The sequence below is a fragment of the Pyricularia grisea genome, chromosome I (assembly GCF_004355905.1).
Source record: "Pyricularia grisea strain NI907 chromosome I, whole genome shotgun sequence".
NCBI lineage: Eukaryota > Fungi > Ascomycota > Sordariomycetes > Magnaporthales > Pyriculariaceae > Pyricularia > Pyricularia grisea.
The window spans coordinates 1,744,889-1,763,074 of record NC_044973.1 but is presented as its reverse complement, the minus strand read 5'-3'; the positions used below and the strand labels follow the sequence as shown (position 1 = coordinate 1,763,074).

Sequence of the window (18,186 nt, the reverse complement as noted above, 5' to 3'; positions counted from 1 at the left end):
CGACACGCTGATCCCTGTTCCCGATGCTATGCCCAGGCTTTATGAGCTCATGATACACCAACCCCCCTCCACTCATATCCGACATCTCTCTGTATAAGTCAAGCGGTAGCGACTTATAAACACGTCAAAGGAATCACAATGGACTTGTCGAGGCTTGTTGGGGGTTCAAACCCTTTTCTCCCTTCAGCCGGCCTATGGTGGCTGCATTGGAGGTTCTGTGACATTGCAGAAAACCTCTTAAGGTTTTCATAGCCTCTTTTCTTATGAGTCAATCAGGATGGCGAGCGTCGTATTTTATTTTCTTCGAGTCAGGAACGCTTTTTTCTGCCTCTGATCTTTCATTTAGAGGACTTGCACCAGTTTTCTTATACCTCATTGTATTTATCCGATATTTTCGGCTTTCATTTTCGACATCTTGTTATGGGCATATATTTGGGGTTATGACTGCTTATATAAGAAGGCCGCGTCTTTCATTGGGACTTTTCAATGACCTTGCATAATTGGACATTGGAGTCCCGGGGTATGACGTTTGAAGGCCTCCCTGCATCACATAGGCATTCCAGGTTTTGGTTGTCTGAATCTTTTTACTATCTCATGAACAAGCTTAGTGATTGGCTGGGAGCTGCTTAGAAATGTATGGACAAAGTTTTCTTGTATTTGGTATACAGCGGGTTCGGAGTTGGTCAAAGGAATATCATGGCTGGGTGAGCGAGATAAGGACTTTTTACATAACACACGATACCTCAGTATACATCCATATATAGTACCTGATTCAAAGAAACTTGTGCAAAAAATTGTCACACGATATCGTCTCACAGAAAGCCCGACGCCTCACTCCGTAATTGTGAGGGTTGCACATTTTTTAGGGGATTTCTTCGGCGATTGTCGCTTTCCGCCTATCTGTTAGTTGATGCATGCGCTTTCTGTACTCCAGTTTATCACTCTGTACTTTATACAAACGAGTAGTACACGAGTAGTCTTTCCTCAAGAAAAAAAAAAGTCACAATAAAATTTGGACGATCGGGATCGATCAGTATACCCCATTCAAAGTCCGAGTAAGTTTGGCATGCGACCGCATGCCGTGCAATCCCAAAAATCGGGCCCAGTGGCTATCTGCTTTGGCATTTTTTTTGGTGTCCCCAATGCTTGATCGCACGAAATCTTTTTTTCTTCCTGAGTCTCGGAGACCTCTGATGAGGACAGAATCCCCCCTCGGTCACCCCGTGATGAATGAAGTTTTAATCTACGATTCATTAAAAAAAAAAAAAAAAAAAAACCACCCCTCTCACGCGGGTGACGCAGAATGGTGAGCTGGACGGAGTTTGTTACCAAAAGCAGGATTGTAACGGCAAGAGAAGAGAATAAAAGAAAAAAAAATGTCACGGGCTTACAAGCAGGGGACGGCCCGGTCGCTGGCAGCCAGTAGTCAAAGGCAGGCAACCTTGTGTGGCGACAAAAACATGTTCCAGTCCCGACGGCTGCGCGCGGATGTGTTCATGTCGGAAGGAAGATTAAAAAATATGCGAGTTGATTTTTTATTTTGTTTCGTCTATTTTTCCTTTTACATTTTTACAAAAACAAAAAAACTCAATGACGCCTTTCTCAATGTAATGGTCGAGTAGGTTGAGAGGCCTCCTTTAACTCAAGCTCATGCCCAGCAAACATCTTGTGAGAAAATCGGCCTGTATTAACGGAAAATTCCCAGAGGCCTCTCGAGTCCATTGCAGTAGCAACTCTGGGCAGAATTGTGGTAGCATGCACTGGCCGATGCTGCATAGATCCTCCCCTACGTACGTCTTAAACCCCCAAAAGTGGTTATGCAAAGCGTCAGCCCGACCGCTGTACGCATAGTCGTAAGCATGTAATGTTGGGCATCCCGGCCTGCATGTTCTGGATGCTACTTCAGCCCACTTCCAAAAATGCTGCGTGCAGCACCCACATGTTTCCAAGAAAGTGCTCCTCACTCCCTGGCTAAACAATCCCCGTCCTCGGTCCTTTTTCAGACCTGTAGGTTGTAAATGACGGGAAAGTATAGATAGGTAGGTATGTAGGTACCAACCTAGGTATCTACCGACCCATTCTACCCAAGAGCCGAAAGAAGTATGTCATCCATATAAGACCGGGGTGGAGGTGGATGAAGGACAAGGAAAGCTTGCGGAATAGATGAATCAAGCAGTCATCTGCCGTGTCTGCCAATGGACGAAATTCTATGGCCTTCCTGGCGGCATGCCTACAAGCCACTTGCTTGCTTGGGTAACATCTCTTGGATCATGCCCGTTTAAAAGGTAGCATCCTACTTGCGCAAGTAAGTGGAACAAAATGGCTATCAATGGCCAGACTTGCTCTGCTCCTTGTCCAGGGCAACGGGCACAAAACAGTTGTAGTGGTCAGAATAGCAGGGCCGCGAGGGAGCAACTGCGGCTTATTATCGGTGACGCAGTTGCGTCCTAAATCGAGGCTACCGGTTAGAGCTCGAAAGGCAGACAGACAGTCGGGCCAAGCTGAGAGCTCCGTCAACTCATCATTGTCTCTTGCGCTAATTTTGTTAGGATTTAAGCACACCTAGGGCACAACTCAACATGACCAATCGCAGCTTGGGAGTTGTGTAATGTTGCCTCATTGATGTCGGTTGGTGGCCTGTTTTTTTTTTTTTTTTTTTTTTTTTTTTTTTTTTTTTTTTTTTTTTGAGCCCACGTTTTCTCCACTTGGTTTAGGTTGCTGAGAAGGGCCCGGTGAATTGGGCCGAAGGTGAGGGAAAAAGAATATCGCGAACCCTCGACGACATTATGTGTTTGCTTGGCGTTACATTGCTCTGCCGATGTATTGTGTGGATTTGTCACTCGGTCCGGTGTGACGCAGCTAGGAAAGTGCAAAGAATCCGCTGGGCAAGGGTACAACAGGCGTCAATAGTCTTCTTCTCGGCCGTTATGCTATGCGTATATTTCGTCAACCTTCCGATGCGAGCATGACGATGCCATATACTCCGGACCATCCTGATGGGGAATTAGATGGGAGGCAGCCAGTACATCAGTGTATGTATGAACCTCCTTCTTCTTTTGGCGGGTTTGAACGCTGACTTGACTTGGCCTAGGCATGGTTGGTATATGCGGATCAGTAATAGTCCCCGCGTCTCCGTCTTTCGAACTCGTCTGCCAAATCAGCCGCCCTGCTTTCATTGGTGATGCATGCTATAAAATTGCGACCACTGACTGCCCTAGCGCCCTCTGCTTTGTGTTCGCCTCAAAAAATCAGATCGGAAGAGTAATACTGACTGACGCCAGTAATTTTCATGTTGCGCGCATCAAAACGCCTGACTGTGTTTGGTCAAGTGGTGTTTTACCCCATTCCAAAGGATAAAAAGGCACCGAGACTTAGGTTAGACATTGTACCTAAGATGCGTACTGCCTGGCATCTCAGATACGGATGGACCAATACTTTAGGTGCCTACCTGCCCGGGGCATTGTTCTAGCCAAAAAGGGCCAAAATACCCGTCCCGTGCGTGTACTTTCAGGAGGATGACAGGTACCTGGGTCAAGTTGGGCTTCTCAAAAGTATTCCATGAATGTCAGTCGGGTTCAAGAGCTTTTCCTACTGGCCCGAATCAAAAAGGCAAGGATGGGGTTCTGGAAACGTCCGATCAGGGCTTGCTGGTGGGTAAGGTGGATTGGTCACTTGCAGCCAATGAAAATTTGAGCAATCAAAAGGGTATTTCAAGCCAATTGTAAGGTTTTTGGACCAGTAGGAGTATCGCCCGCTAAGTGAGGGGTATTGAGAAATTGCCATAAAAGGTAAGCGCATTGCGTAGGGGCCTCGATCAAAGAAATATAACGGGGGCCCATAGGCGGCATGCTTCCCTCCTTCAATCAATCTTTGGGTTGCAGATGGATGGAAAATTGACAACACATCAACTCGCCGCACTAAAGATGGTGGCAGAAAAAAAAGTTGCCCGACTTGATGCACTTCTGCCTGACGACACGCATCATCATGACTGGAAAAGCACGACGTCTTTGCCGTCCCATCCCTTTCCTGAGCCGACGGACGAACCGTTTGTCAAGAAGGGGCACACGGAGCCGATAATTCAATGGTGGTGGTGATGTTTTTTTTTTTTTTTTTTGTCTCTCGCAAGGATTACTTACCTCTCAGCTCTGAACAATTTCTGGTTATGGCTGTGCGCCACGCCTTTATTATTCCAATATCTGTCGACCAGATGCCCTATTGAGTAACTAAACTGCCCGGTTGACTGACTGGCACGGTTCCGCCGTTCGCTGCACAACTTGTGGGCACGTTGGAGTGGATGGGAGGGTCCGGAACCGTTCCAAGTCACGGTACAAGCCATGATCCGCCCTTGAACTTGAGGAGCCTGTCTATCCTGTCTGCACATTTATTTCATCCACTCCTCCGATCAGCACCATCCACATATACCCCCGGCCGTGGAAATAATACCGACAAAGTTGGTTACCGGCTGGACGTCTTGGATGTCCAAATACTATCCCGCATTTGCCTATTCGGCAATGGACACCCGTATATCCCCAGTCCCTGCGTAAGAAGTTTGAAGACAAGGGCCAGCCATGTTGCCGAACTATCAGCGGAGATCACGTTGTGCTATACCCACGGTGGCCAAAATTCCATGAAGAACAGTGGTCTATCCGAGGCAGTCAGTGACAGCCGTCAAACGGTTACACATACCATGATTAATACGCCGCCCCTCCCGCTCTGTCTCCATACGGCCTACCCATTCCCGTTACAGCAACATTACTTTTTTCATTACTTTTGTCTACATTTTTTCTTTTAAGTTCTTCAAAATCTATATCCACCCCTGCACTTTCACCCCCCATTCCATCGCACTGCATCAGCGGCCTGTATGTGCCAACCTGCCCCTACTTTGTCCTACCAAACACACAGCCGGATGGTCTTCTAATTCCCTGGTGTTCGGGTTCCGCTTTGCTACAGACACACCTCTCTTAAATATACAAGCCATAAAAAAAAAAAACATAAGAAAAAAAGGAGAAAAAAAAGTCTTGCATATCAGCATGCATTGTTAGTCTGGCCTTACCTATCAAAAACCTAGCATAAACTATGACCCCAGAAGCTGTCTTTTAATGGACAATTCGATGTAAGCTTCTGCTCGTCAACAGGTATCTTTTAATGGTTCTTCTTTACATATCCGATCAAGGCCACAACAGCCGATACCTTTACAGCCCGCTCCCAACCTTCACATAGCCTGACTGACATCTTACTCGTTTATCACACCCTTTACCCATTCTATTACACCACAGAGAAACCATGCCGTGCATGCCTGAACCCTGTATTTTTCCTAGAATGCTTTCATATTTGCCCCTCTGCACATGCAGAGTCTTCTTTCATTTCATGTCACTGGTTCCTGTAGCTGGCCAAGACTGGCCCGCATCAGTGATGTGCTCGTCGTCCTCGAGCCAGTTCCCCAGGGATCACCCCCTGTGATATCTCCACCGTTGATCCCAGTCCCCCCTACCTTGCCCTTTATCTCTATGACTTTGTATTGGGGAAACATACCAGCCGTCTCCGGTTGCATCCCCCTCTTCTCCGGGACTAGACCGAGACCATCTATCACCGCATCCCTCGTTACCAACGAACGCATGTTCCTCCCTTTTAGTTTCCCCCCGGGCGGGGTCGATGATACCGATCATCGGCATATTGGTTGATAGATGCAATTATTCGTCTTGTCTGATGCTTTTAGGAGAGATATGTTACGTACTAGCGAGGCCTCGTTTGTTGACAAGGGGTCCCTTGAAAAAGTATAAAAGGACCCTTTTGTTTGACTTGGGCCTCCCTGATTTCTCTTCCTCTTTCATCTAAACTTTTCACCAAAGGTCCAATCTCGTAGTGACAGAGTTTTTATTTTCAGACCAAGCACTTCTGGGACTCGTTTAAGCAAGTATCTCCTCCATCACGAACTCTCAGACATAACAGTGCGCCCCTTACCACACTGCACGCTCATACCACACACGCATCTACTTACGCACACACGCTGCCATCCTCACACTACTACTTTACCACTTGTCCCAGTTCATAAAAAAAAAACCGAACTTCTCGTCCCTTGTTACATACATCCTCGAGTCAAGTCATCACATCACTGCACCCACTTCAGCCTCTCTGGACCCTTGATCTGCCCAACAAAATGTCAACTGGATACGGCAACGACTATTACTCCACCGGCGACTACAACGGCTCAATGCCGATGGCAGTCCCGGCTGGCAAAGACCACTATTCGGACCATTACGGCGACTACTACTCCGTCGGTGGAAACAGAAGCCACGGTGCTTACTCAGTCTCGCCACCGGAATCGGAGGCGGCTGGCAGCAGCACTACCGCTTCTGGCGGGCTTTCCTACAGCACCCCTTCCGGATACGCGTCGTCGGCATACTCTTCCTCGGCAGCTTACGGCGGCTATGATAGTTACGCATCCAGCAGTCAAGGTGACTACGACAGTGCCGGGTCTGCAAGCGGGCTCGATTTCAACGAGTACGTCCAGGACCGATTTGACCAGGTCCGGGATCAGAGTGCTCTCGACAACTGCACCGTTACCCAGGCAAAAGTGTAAGTGAAAAAAAGAGAAAATGTTTCCCTGCTTGCTCGCAAACGCTAGCGGAGTCCCGTTCTTGGCTTTGGGATTTCTTCGCTTGCGGGAAACAAAAAATTTAGCTGACACCGGGGAAACGAACTAGTTCCGGTGGTCTGAACGCCAAACAGCGAGAGCTGCTAGACCTGCAAAAGAAGGCCCAGGCTCGCCTTGCCAAGTCGCGCGCCCGATTTGCTGATGGCATGCAATCGGTGTACGAGGTCCGTGACGATCTCGAGTGGACACAGAAGACACTTTCGTAAGTTGAGAAAACACACAAAAAAAGCAGTTTTCTCGCGGCTTTTTTGCATTATTTTTGCTACCATTCTGAAAAATCTGACCGCCGCCGCTCATTGGAGTCGCCTCAGCGGTTTTAGAGTGAAGTGAAGAACGTGGCAAAAAAGTGCATAAAGCTCAAAATATGATACAAAACCAAAACTGACCGTTTTACCACAAAAACTAGATCCATTCAATCCAAAGCTTCAAAGAAGCACCCAAAACAATACAAGAAGGCCCGCGAACGATACCCTTCCCCCGACTACTGAAGTCAATTTTGATAAACTTCTGAAAAGTCGCGAGAGTGGGCGACGTTCGTTGATTTTGAGCCGCACCCTATCCACATAACCCCTGTTCTCCAAACGTTACTTCTGAATATTTCCTCTTTCGTCAGTTATTGTACCCCAGGCGGATACCAGACCTGTAAAAAAAAAACCCCCAGTTTTTTGTTTTGCTGACGTTGTATTGATCGATCTCTTTTTTTTTTTTACGACATTTTTAAACCTGTTACGAGCGCCCAGATCGCACACCCCTCCCCTTTTCGCTCTCATCCCCACACACACACACACACACACGCGCGCGCGCGTAGCACGCAAACCCGATCCTGCCTGTCTGAGACAGACACGGCGCGGGTATGCAGGGGGAACCACCCGTAGCGGATCAGCGGGTGGACTCTGGGATGTGGGATGCAGTTCGGCAAGGGAAGAAACATGCAGCGCGCGTTCCTGCAAGTTGAACACAGTCTTCCCTTGTAAGAAGGCAGTTGAGTGGTGTGCGGCAGCCCCCCCAAGTTTTCTTACTTTTCTCGGCGCCTTTCTCTATTTCCAAAGGCGGAAGCGGGCGGCCGTTTTCATATGAGTAATGATTTATGATTGGACAAAAAGAGTGTTTTCCAGACAAGGTTTCCCTGATTTTTCGGGGACAGGGGAGGGAAAAGTACAGGTACATGGGCCAAAAAAAGCAAAGCTGCTGCAGGGACGTGGCGGACGCAAACACCCCCGGGGTGGTGGGTGTGAGTAAACAATGCGTCAATGCTGCAGGGGGTGTGGGGTGGGACTCTCGGGAGATTCTCTCAGTATCCGGTAGGAACGGAGAGCTGAAGACGAGTAGGGTTGGCGAGGAGCGGTCCTGCAAGATCGATCGAGGAAGGGAACAGGGGAGGGCGTGTGAAGAGACTCGATGGCGCTTGTCCTCTTCAAGGACATGTATATTGCTTTTTTAGGAAACCCCAGGCTGGCATTGACGAGGGCCATCGGAGCCGGAAGCGTCTGGGGGACCACGGTGAAAGTATTATGGGCGGGCGTAGTGGCTTTGTCATGATTTCATTGGGCGTTTTGGGAACGGCTCGGGTTCGGCAGCTCTCTTTTCTTCCGATAGTAACGCAGTAATCGTACACCTTGAAGCCTGTGCCAGCGACCGCCTGTACACTCTAGGCGGGGTTCCCACCAGCGTGCTTGATCATGCTCATGTGATGTGCTATGCGCCGTAATGTGGACGATGCTGGCTGTTTAAAAGACTTCAAGCTCATGAATCACGTGACTGATACAGACCCATGTTGGTTCCCATCGGTATCGCATTCGGTCTCCCCTCGGCCAGCCGTTTCGTAGATATGGTGTAACGCAGCTATAGTTCGTTGATGAGCCATCCCGACCGCTGGTTTGTATTGGATATCGGTAGCCTGCAGCCATTAGCATGTACCCGCTAGGGCGAAGTGTCCTCCCAAACCAAGCCAAAAATGGTAAGAAAACTGCTTTCAACTCAAAGGCCATCGTGTTCCTCTGATATCACCCTCCACCTTCAGCAGACTTGTTCAAGGTAGGTCCCGTGCACTCTCAGCTGGTGAACCGCAACCCACAAATAAAATAATCTAGGGGGGTGGCCATGAGCCCCGCGGCTCCAGACCGAGCTTCTCCTCCAGCTTCTTCCAAGGGTTCTGGTTGCTCTTGCGGTCGTAGTAGTCGACATACCACGGCTGACCCTGAGCGCGACCGGGCGGCCCGTGTGGACCATCAACCGGCACATGCGCAGATGCAGGACCCGACGCCTCAGGACCAGGAGCAGCACCTTCTACCGGAGCTGCCGAGGCCGCGTCGTCGGCGGCACCATAGGCCTTGAACCCCTCCTCCTCGAGATCGAGATCAATCTCATCAGCGTTGCTGGCGGCGACCGAGGTCTGAGCAGAAGCAGGCGTGCGGTGAGCGTCGCCTACCCGTTGTGGCAGGCGGATACCCAAAGAGGTCGAGTTGGCGGAAGAGACTCGGACCGGATTCTGAGGGCTCGCCACGACGGCGTCATCAGTCCGACGTCTCTTGGACGGCCGGGCTGCTGCACCGAAGGAGGAGAAACCCATGGTCTGGGCCATGATCTCGGCGGCGTCATATGTGTCTTCTTGGGTGGGTGGTTCTTGATGGGGCTCCATGGTCACTATTGCTGAGGAGGGCTACCACTGAGAGAGGTTTAGTATCAAATTATGGATGAGTTTGATGGACGGAAATGGGTTGCCTGATAATGGTCAAGTTCCACGACAGGGTTGGTTATCAATGGATGATGCTGGGATGGAAAATCTGGAGTTGGACAGGGATTTTTGTCCTCCACTCTCGGCAGCAACCGTCGAATTTTGTTTGCTTGTTCTCCCCAAATTTTGTGGGAAGGTGCTAGGCTGGAGTGCTCTAGTGCGACTCCAAGATGCTGCTACCCTCTAGCGACTTTGTTAGTAAATGGATGACATGTGAAATTTCAAGATGCTTTTTAGGAAACGATCAACTTGAACGAATGGAAGGAAATATTATCACCTGACGTGCCGAGATAAACAGACTCTACATCTCCTGGTTGGTGACATTGTAGAATTTACGTAAGCGACAGCCAAGCCAAGACTCTGGGTAGCTTTCCCAACTAGGGGGTTTGGAGCTGTTTGTTTCATGGTTTCATGCTGTACAACAAAGCAATGTGATGTGCCACTTCAGCTGGGATACACACTCACTCAAAAACACCTACGTTTTTCTTGTAATCTCTGTACCTGCGGTTGTGCAACAATCTCAAACCTGCAATTGACTTTCTCGCGGACCTCAAATTACCAATCATCTCAGTACCCTGTTCAGACCAAAGAACCCACTTGCTGTCTTTGAACGATCCAACCTACCTATTGACCTAAAACCACACCCCTTCTTCCTCGCCCCCAAACAAAATGGCGAGCCTGCAAGAACCACCGCCATCCACATCTCCCATCACGCTGCGGACACCCTCCAAATATGCCTCGGCCACCACCCCTCCCGATGCCTCCACCCTGGAGCCAACGCTCGACTTCCTCCACCGGACATGGTCGGTGACGCACTCAACCCTGGCCATGTGGCGCGACGCCCGTAACGTCCGCATCACCTATCGCCCGCTCCCGCCGACATCGGACGGCAAGACGCGCATCGACGACATGGTCGAGTACGAGGCCCGTGGCGGTCAAGGGGGCGTCAAATCGGTCGCTGGCGTCGACACGGCATCTTCTTCCTCATCCCTCACGGCCTGGGATTGGCGCGGCAAGGGCTGGCTGTTCTTTGTCACCAGTCACTGGGAGGTGTTGGGGTGGGGCGAGCGGCCCGTGGCGGCGACGGGCGGCGGCGACGGCCAGAACAACACGACGGAGCGCTGGGCCGTGACGTGGTTCGCGCCCACGCTCTTCACCAAGGAGGGCATCGACATCTACTGCGACCGCAAGGAGGGCCTGAGTAAAGAGACAGAAGACCTGATCATGGCTGCGCTGAGGGGCATCGGTGCCGAGAAACTGGTCGCCATGGTCGACAAGGATATGCGGCCGGTCGAGATTCAACTGCCGTGGAAGCTCTAGTTGAGCAGCAGCTGGTGTTGGGAACGCCTGTGTGTGTGTTTGGCATGCTGTGCCTGCTGCCCTGAGTGCCTCGAAGGGTGTCTGGAGTGTTGTGCTATAGTCACGGATCCTAATTAGCAAGTTTGGCGTTTTCGGTTTTTGGTTTGTGTTCACAAGGTTTTGTAGAGTTGTACTATGGGGAGGTTATCATCCTCTCCAATTGTATCATAAACTTGCGTATTAGTATGGTAATCATAACATCAAACAAAAGCTGGGTCATGCTGTATAAAACATTAATCATGATCGAGCATCCTCCTTGCGGTGACTCCTGTCGCTTAGGGTTCTTTCCATCTCCCTCCGCGGCGATCTCCGCGGCGATCGACTGCGGCGCCTCTCCTTGCTGCGATCCCTTCTCTTGCGGTCATCTCCGTCCCGGTGTTTCCTATCCCTGTGACCATCCTCGCGCCGATGGCTTCTCCTGCGATCGTCATCGCGGTGGCGGTGCCGTCTATCCCTCTCCTCGTCGTCCTCACTCCGACGCCGCTTCTCCCCGGAACGACGATGTTCCCGCCTGCCCTCTTCATCCCGTCTCGTCCGTTTAGCCCGCCTCCTCTCCTCGCGGATCAGGTCGTCCACCTCCTTCTCCCTCTCCTCCCTCTCCCGCCTCTTTTCCTTGTCTACCTCTCTAGCCCTCTTGGCCCCGCTCTTCATCACGGCGAGGGGATCGTCCGCCACTATCCTGGCCGCTGCGCGGACCCTCCTCGCGGGGTCGTCCACCCCGAACTGGTTCTGCGCCTGCGCTTCGGGCAGCCCTTGCTCGACGTTGACGCCTTCGTCCGGCGCCGCCGACTTTCTCTTCCAGGCGAACGAGTACCACGGCGCCGAGCGCGCGCTCTTTCCACGGCCCGCCGCGTCGGCTAGGCGCATCCCCCCGCCGCCCTCCGCCGCGTCCCCTGCCTCCCTATCCCGCGATCCTTGTGCGGCAGCAGCAGCAGCAGCAGCACCGCCAAACAGATCGATATGCCCCTTGTCATCAACAATCGCACCGCCGCCGCCCTGCCGCTCATCCCTACCCAGCCTCTCGCGCATCGCCACGCCGCGGTCCGCCGCCTCCCTGGCCAGCCGCATCTCAAAGTCGGTATCGTCCTCGCCGTGCCGCTTCCTGTGCCTCCTGCTCTTGCGGCCCACGACGGCCCTGGTGCTGGTCTCGCTCCTGGCCGCCGACGGCATCCAGTCGTCCTCGTCGCGCTCGCTGCCGTTGTGGATTTTGGCAGCTCGTCGTGGCGGTGTTTCGACGTCGGCCGCCGCCGCCGTTGTCGTCGTCGTCAGGTCTGGCTCACCCCTGAGAATCGCCATGCGCCGCGCCGCATCGCGCTCCTGCATCCGCTGCTCCTCGGCCTCTTGTGCGCGCGCCGCGGCCTCCTCGTCGGCGCGCACCCGCGCAATGTTGGCCGGGTTGTAGACGTTCCATGACTTTTTGCCGAGTAGATGTCTGTGCGTTTTTGGAGAAAAATGGGCTTTTGGTTAGTCAAAAGTTCTCGCTATGTTTTTACGATTATGGTGTTAGGGGGAAGAAGGGGTTGCTGGAAACAACAAAAAAAAAAGTGCTTACAGAGGCATTTTTGCTGGCCGGAATCAGACTTTCAAGTACGAGAGGCCACACACAGCCTTGGATTTTGGATGTTGATTTTTTTTTCGTCTCTTTCACCGATCTGTTCACCGAGAATTTGCGAGTTTTGTGCGCCACAATCGGCTTGGTGAGGCTTGCGAAAGCAACTGAGAATGTGTCGTGTTGTGTGTCGGCGGAAAATGTTTGGTGTCGTGGTAAATTTCGACAGGGTAATGCGGCTCATAGAATTAAGTGCTCTAAGACAAGACAGGAAACTCCGCTGTGGGTACACCACCCATTGTATTCTTCTCTAGTTAACACTATGCCCAGGATCCTGGATAGTCGCCCAACTATCGAAACGACGCATGAGAATTTTTTTGTTTTATTGATTGATTAAATTGTAACATTTGGGGATGTCTGCACTGCAAGATATTACACCACTTGTTCCATTGCTATCACAAGAACTTGGAATTCAACATATACTAGAACTAGAAACTAGATCAAGTGACTGAATACGGGTATCCTCAGCTCATGTTCTTCAACCGATTAAGACCGATTACTTCGTACCCTTCCTGTCGACTTCGCCTCTGCCTGCCAAGGGGTATCTGGGTATCATATTGCCACAAGCCCCCTCCCCGTAAATACGTTGATAGATGTCTTAGAAAACAATTTCATCAAAGCAAAGAAAAAAAGAAAACAAACTCATAAACTCTCAGGGGTATTGGTGTCGGGATCAGCAGTGCAAAGCGCAAAAACGATGAGCCTGTCGCTCGGGTAAAGGAGAGAAGAAGCGAGTGGGTAAAAAAAAAGAAAAGCAATTAAATGTTCTCGACCATGCGCGCATGCAGTGCCTGCTGGTAACCAGGGTCCTGAGAATCACCAACGTGGAAGGGGTTGCTGCCACCCTCACCATTGGGATTAGTGTTAGGGTTAGGGTTCAGGCTAGGGCCCATGTCGGGAATAGTTTGGTTCGTCGCGGGAAGGAAAATAACTTTGCTGTTCGCACTCTTGGCCATCGCCTGCATGGCTTCAAGATATCTTATTTGCATCGCCGGACCGCTAGCCAATACATCAGCCGCTTGACGCATCAAGCGCGCCGATTCAACCTCGGCTTTGGCGGCTATTATCTTGCTCTCGCCTATGCGCTTGCTCTGGGCGGCCATTGAGAGTGACTCCTGAAGCTCCTGGCTGAAGATGATGTCCTTGATCAACATGCTCTCAACCTGGACACCCCAGCCGGCGGCAACGTCCTCAATGATCTCACCGATGCTCTGGGCAATTTCCTCACGGCGCTCAATGACGTCCTGGAGGACGCGGGCGCCGACGACGTGACGGAGAGTGGTCTGGGTGCGCTCGATGAGGGCCTGGCGGACGTTTGTGATGCCAAAGGCGGCCTTGTGGGGCGAGACAATGTGGTAGTAGATGACAGACGTCAGGTGCAGTGTCACGTTGTCCTTGGTCATGCAGACCTGCTTGGGGACCTCGACGATCTGGATCTTGACGTCGACCTGGACCAGGCGCTCCGATAGGGGGTTGATCTTGACCAGGCCTGGGTCGACGGCCTTGTAGAAACGACCGAACTTGGTGACGAGGCCGACGTTACCCTGCTCCACGTTCTTGTACGGGTTGGGGCAGCAGATGCAGCACGGAAAGGCACCCATAGTTCCGATTAAAGAGCCGATGGTGTTAACTAGTGAGTGAATTGGTTAGCTATGTGATACTCTTGTACTTGGAGTGTATTACCAGATAGGTAGGTATTTAATCTGATAACGGTCAAAGCTCAAAGTGCAACCGGTAAGAATAGCGCGCTTAAATTATGAACATACCCATTGTACCATACCAGCCCTTGGGGTTGGCTTCGTCTCCAACAATGCTAGCATAGCTCTTCTGCAAGTCCTCCTGTCGAGGAGGCTGCACGGTCATGTTGGTCTGTGGCCTGAAGCCAATCTGGGTCTCGCCGCCGTCGGGAGCCTTGCCCCGCGAGGAACCGACGCTCTCATCCTGGCCGTTGATATGTGCGGTGGTATTGGTAGACATTATGACGGTCGAGGCAGTTTATGCAATTGGAAGCTTGGAAGCTAGCAAGGCACCAAAAGTATCTTTGTTGAACTTATGCGGAGGTCCAAGGGATCCAGCAATACCCAAAGGGGTTGTATCAAAAAGAAGATATAAAGCTGTGGGCCTGACTCTTCTTTTTATTTTGGACAAGAACAAGTACATGAGCAGAAAGAGATGAAACCAATCCCTCGTCTGACCTTGTGGGCGGGTCGGTCGGTATTTTATCTCAAATTTCCTTGGGTCGTCGCGCCTTGTCAGGTCACTGTTGCATCTTTGGGAAGAGCTGCAGCGCGTAGGCCAATCATGTGGGGTTCGGATGCAGACGGATGGGGGCTTGGAGAGCTTGGGAAGATGCGGGGACGCAGGGATTAGCTCCAGTGATTGCTAAGGGTCTTCCTGGCGGCGCAGCGCGCACTGGGTTCTCTGCCTGAGCTAGTGTAGCCCAGGGAGCTGACAGCGGAGCGGAGGCGCACTACAGGGCTTTTTCTTTGGGCGAAGGCGATTAACGAGAAGCATGGGGTGCTTGCTGTACGTATTCAGGGTCTATAGATTCTATTACCACGCTGCTTTGGCAGTCAACCCCATGAATTGTGAGTCCAGTCAGAAAACCATCGAGTCAGTAATTAAAAAGCATCCGAAATGTACCTACCTACCTACCTGGTAATTGCGGCGCGAGTCTATCTGCAACTCCCACCATTTGTTGCGCCGTGGTCTCTCCCCCGTCACACCACTTTTGTATCAATGAATGACTCGCTATATTGTCTGCAGCCGGAGAAAGCGCCATCAAAAAACCCAGCAATTGGGGGGTTTTCCCACATAACGATATCGGGTGTCACTGTGTGCGCCGCACCGTCTCAGATGCCAAGGGCGGACGGTGAGGTCATTCCACTAAACCGTTATACTTGGCCACTTCACGTACCGTCAACCGTGCCGACTTTCCGCTCTTGGTAGGCAGAATTGATTACGGGATTATTACTTTTACAAACTAATTTGTCTTGACTTCTTTTTTTCCACTTGCTAAGCCCAGATTATATTGGAGTGCAAGTGGGTTTCGATTTTTTTTTTTTATCGAGCAAGTGGAACGAGATCTGTCTCACTGATGCAAGTCGTCGCAATGACGAGCGGGTTTGGGGCGTTTTCTAGCTTCTCCGCACTTTATGCAGGCTGGCAGGGTTAGCTGCCCGTGCTTTGGTGAACTGGTATGCAGTCTTGGTGTTCATCGAATGTTTTGAAACATGATTTAAAACCTTCAGTATAAACCTACAATGTGTGTTAGACTAGCTTTAGTTCTATCTAGAACTGGTTCTAGCATCGTGTCGCCGTAACAAGAACGCGCAACAGACAGCCACTTCACGCGACATCACGTCCCTAGATTTTTCACCAAAAAAAGACTACTTATTGTGCTTACCAGCATCGACTGTTCTTACATTCAACTCAACACGTCAACTGAATCACAAGTAGAAATAAAGCTGATTTGCAGCTTACCTGTATAAGCTTGAATTTTGTTGAATGCTGACCGCAGAACTGCTCAAAAGTACAATTCGCCGAGTCTCAAAAACAAAATCTCCGATCCATCGCCAGCATCCCCCCATGACCTTGCACTGCCCCGTCTCCTGCATGCATCATTTGTTGTGACCACAGCCAGCAAGTTGAAAATATTTGGATGCAACGCTTCGGGATATGCAGCCGTAGGCATGCTGACGGGATAAAAAGTACTGAATGAACAAAATTGGATACCGAGAAAGCACATAGCCTCACAAAGTGACGATGCGTGGCCATTCTCGTTAGTAGATGTGGAGTTTTTCTCCCTCCATGTGATCCCATTATCAAGCGATAGCCCGAAAGTATAGAACTGTTCAAAATAACTCGAAGCTCTACTTGGCTGTATTGTCTGCAGCTTCACGATACGGTTAGCCAAGCTCGGCCAAGATCTATTCACTCGGAGCTGCACCTTTTGTTTTTGTTCTTTACTGTCAGATATTAGTGTCTTGAGTTTTTCGTGCAACTGTGAAGTAGATGTCCAGCCAATGTAGTTTAACCCGGCCAATATCATAAGTACACATGTACCTTTGCTTTCTTTTCTGTTCGTTGTCGTCATCAAACCGAGGCAGTTATCATGTCTCTTCATTTGCGTATTTTATTGTAGGTGCTGCGACCCATAATTGCAAATTCGTAAGAAAATTTTCAGTCTATTCACATGGAATCCTCAGCTTTTTGCCTTGGCTTGCATTTACCTCAGAGGTGGGCGCCCAACATTGTAGGGTCATCAGCTTCAGGGCGCTCCTTGAGTTTCATCAGTGTTTTCATGTAGTATCTTCTCCACGAGACGCAAGCTTGTACTTGGTTAGCTCTTGAACTTGATCAACAAAGTACAGCAGAAGGAGGCGTATGAGAGAGTACCAGTATAGAGTAGCATGATACAATTAGATGCCAAGACCGAGATCCATGTGACGCACACTAACGAACACGTACAGGCAGAATTAATAAGGTAGGAAAGCCATATATTGGGTTAAGTAGCGCTATCTAGCCAAAAAAGCGCGGAGGCTCTTTTATCCTGCTTTTAACGCTAATTTAGCGTTCGCTATTATATAATAATTCGATTTATCGGATTATTTAATACGATATACCCCCCAATTAATTTTTAATATTATATTAGGGATTAATTGTAATATAACCCAAATATAACCTTTTTAAACCGTATTTTAAATACGTATATTTATTTATAAAATAAAAAAAAAATAATATTAAATAACGGTAACGGTATAAAACGTACCGTAATCCGATTTTGCTATTATATTAAACGTAAACGGTAAATTACCAAATAATAATTTCGGATCCGTAATATTATACCCCCTATTATATAAATAATTATAATAAAATCGAATATAATTATTAAAAACGTTTTTAATTTATATAAACCGTTCGCGTTTTTAATTTATAATTTTAATTTTAAATTTTATTTTATATTATAATAACCAAATTATAAATAACTTTTTTACGTTTACTAATTTACGCGCGTATTAACAATACCGTTATAATAATTTTATAATAGCAATAATAATAATAAAAATAGGTTATAATTTTTTTTTACCCGCGCGTTATATTACGTTATACGTAATACGTTATACGGTACGTTTATTAAACGTTTGTTAATTTATTAAACCTAATATCGTTTTTTACGCCGATTAACGAAAACCGAAAAATTCGCGTTTTTCGGCGTTTTATTTTATAAATTTTTATTTTTTTTATATTTTTAATTAATTAAACGTTTTTAATATAATATATAAAAAAAAATATTGTAAAACGCGCCGTTTTGGCGATAATATTAACCGTTTTACAAACCGAAATCCGTTTAATATAATTTTTTTTAATATTTATTTTATAAAATATTTTTAATATTTGTAAATAAACCGATATTACCGCCGCCGTTAAAATAACCGTTAAAACCGCCGCCGCCGACGACGTTATCGCCGTTAAAACCGCTAAAATTACCGCCGCCGCGTTTACCGCCGCCGCCGTTAACGCGGTTTTCGCCGTTATTACCGTACCGGTTTTTATTTTTATTTTTATTTTTATTTTTATTTTTATTTTTATTTTTATTTTTACCGCCAAAGCCGTTCGGGTTTAATCCAACGAAAAATCTTCGGACGTAAATATTTTCGTTTTTAATATTTTTTTTTACGCGTTTTTATTATTAATAAAATATATAAAATACCGGAAAAAAAAGGAAAAAAAAAATAAAAAAAAGGTAAAAAAAAAAAAAAAAAAACTAATAATTCGTCGGTAGGTAGAAAATTTTTTAAACGTTCCGTAAATATTTTTATTTTATTT

At 48.7% G+C, this 18,186-nt stretch overlaps 5 protein-coding genes across 5 annotated transcripts; 2 read left to right on the top strand and 3 right to left on the bottom strand.

Moving 5' to 3' along the window:
• Positions 1-3,973: 3,973 nt before the first annotated feature.
• On the top strand, positions 3,974-9,619 carry PgNI_05555 (uncharacterized protein). Its single transcript, XM_031125586.1, has 3 exons — positions 3,974-6,576; positions 6,705-6,857; positions 7,062-9,619. Exons 1-3 carry the CDS (start codon positions 6,158-6,160, stop codon positions 7,141-7,143), a joined length of 654 nt encoding a protein of 217 aa, XP_030982628.1. The 5' UTR covers positions 3,974-6,157; the 3' UTR covers positions 7,144-9,619.
• PgNI_05556 (uncharacterized protein) lies at positions 8,742-9,293 on the bottom strand (the record flags this gene model as incomplete). The annotated part of the gene is made up of 1 exon (XM_031125587.1): positions 8,742-9,293. One exon carries the CDS (start codon positions 9,291-9,293, stop codon positions 8,742-8,744), a length of 552 nt encoding a protein of 183 aa, XP_030981971.1.
• A 439-nt stretch (positions 9,620-10,058) lies between the features above and the next one.
• PgNI_05554 (uncharacterized protein) lies at positions 10,059-10,709 on the top strand (the record flags this gene model as incomplete). Its single annotated transcript, XM_031125585.1, has 1 exon — positions 10,059-10,709. One exon carries the CDS (start codon positions 10,059-10,061, stop codon positions 10,707-10,709), a length of 651 nt encoding a protein of 216 aa, XP_030981973.1.
• A 276-nt stretch (positions 10,710-10,985) lies between these two features.
• Positions 10,986-12,485, bottom strand: PgNI_05553 (uncharacterized protein; the record flags this gene model as incomplete). Its single annotated transcript, XM_031125584.1, has 2 exons — positions 12,301-12,485; positions 10,986-12,180 (listed from the first exon to the last, which is right to left on the bottom strand). Exons 1-2 carry the CDS (start codon positions 12,306-12,308, stop codon positions 10,986-10,988), a joined length of 1,203 nt encoding a protein of 400 aa, XP_030981975.1. The 5' UTR covers positions 12,309-12,485.
• A 205-nt stretch (positions 12,486-12,690) lies between these two features.
• PgNI_05552 (uncharacterized protein) lies at positions 12,691-14,536 on the bottom strand. The gene is made up of 2 exons (XM_031125583.1): positions 14,124-14,536; positions 12,691-13,987 (listed from the first exon to the last, which is right to left on the bottom strand). The coding sequence occupies exons 1-2, from the start codon at positions 14,332-14,334 to the stop codon at positions 13,116-13,118; spliced, it is 1,083 nt and encodes a 360-aa protein (XP_030981974.1). The 5' UTR covers positions 14,335-14,536; the 3' UTR covers positions 12,691-13,115.
• Between the last annotated feature and the right edge of the window lie 3,650 nt (positions 14,537-18,186).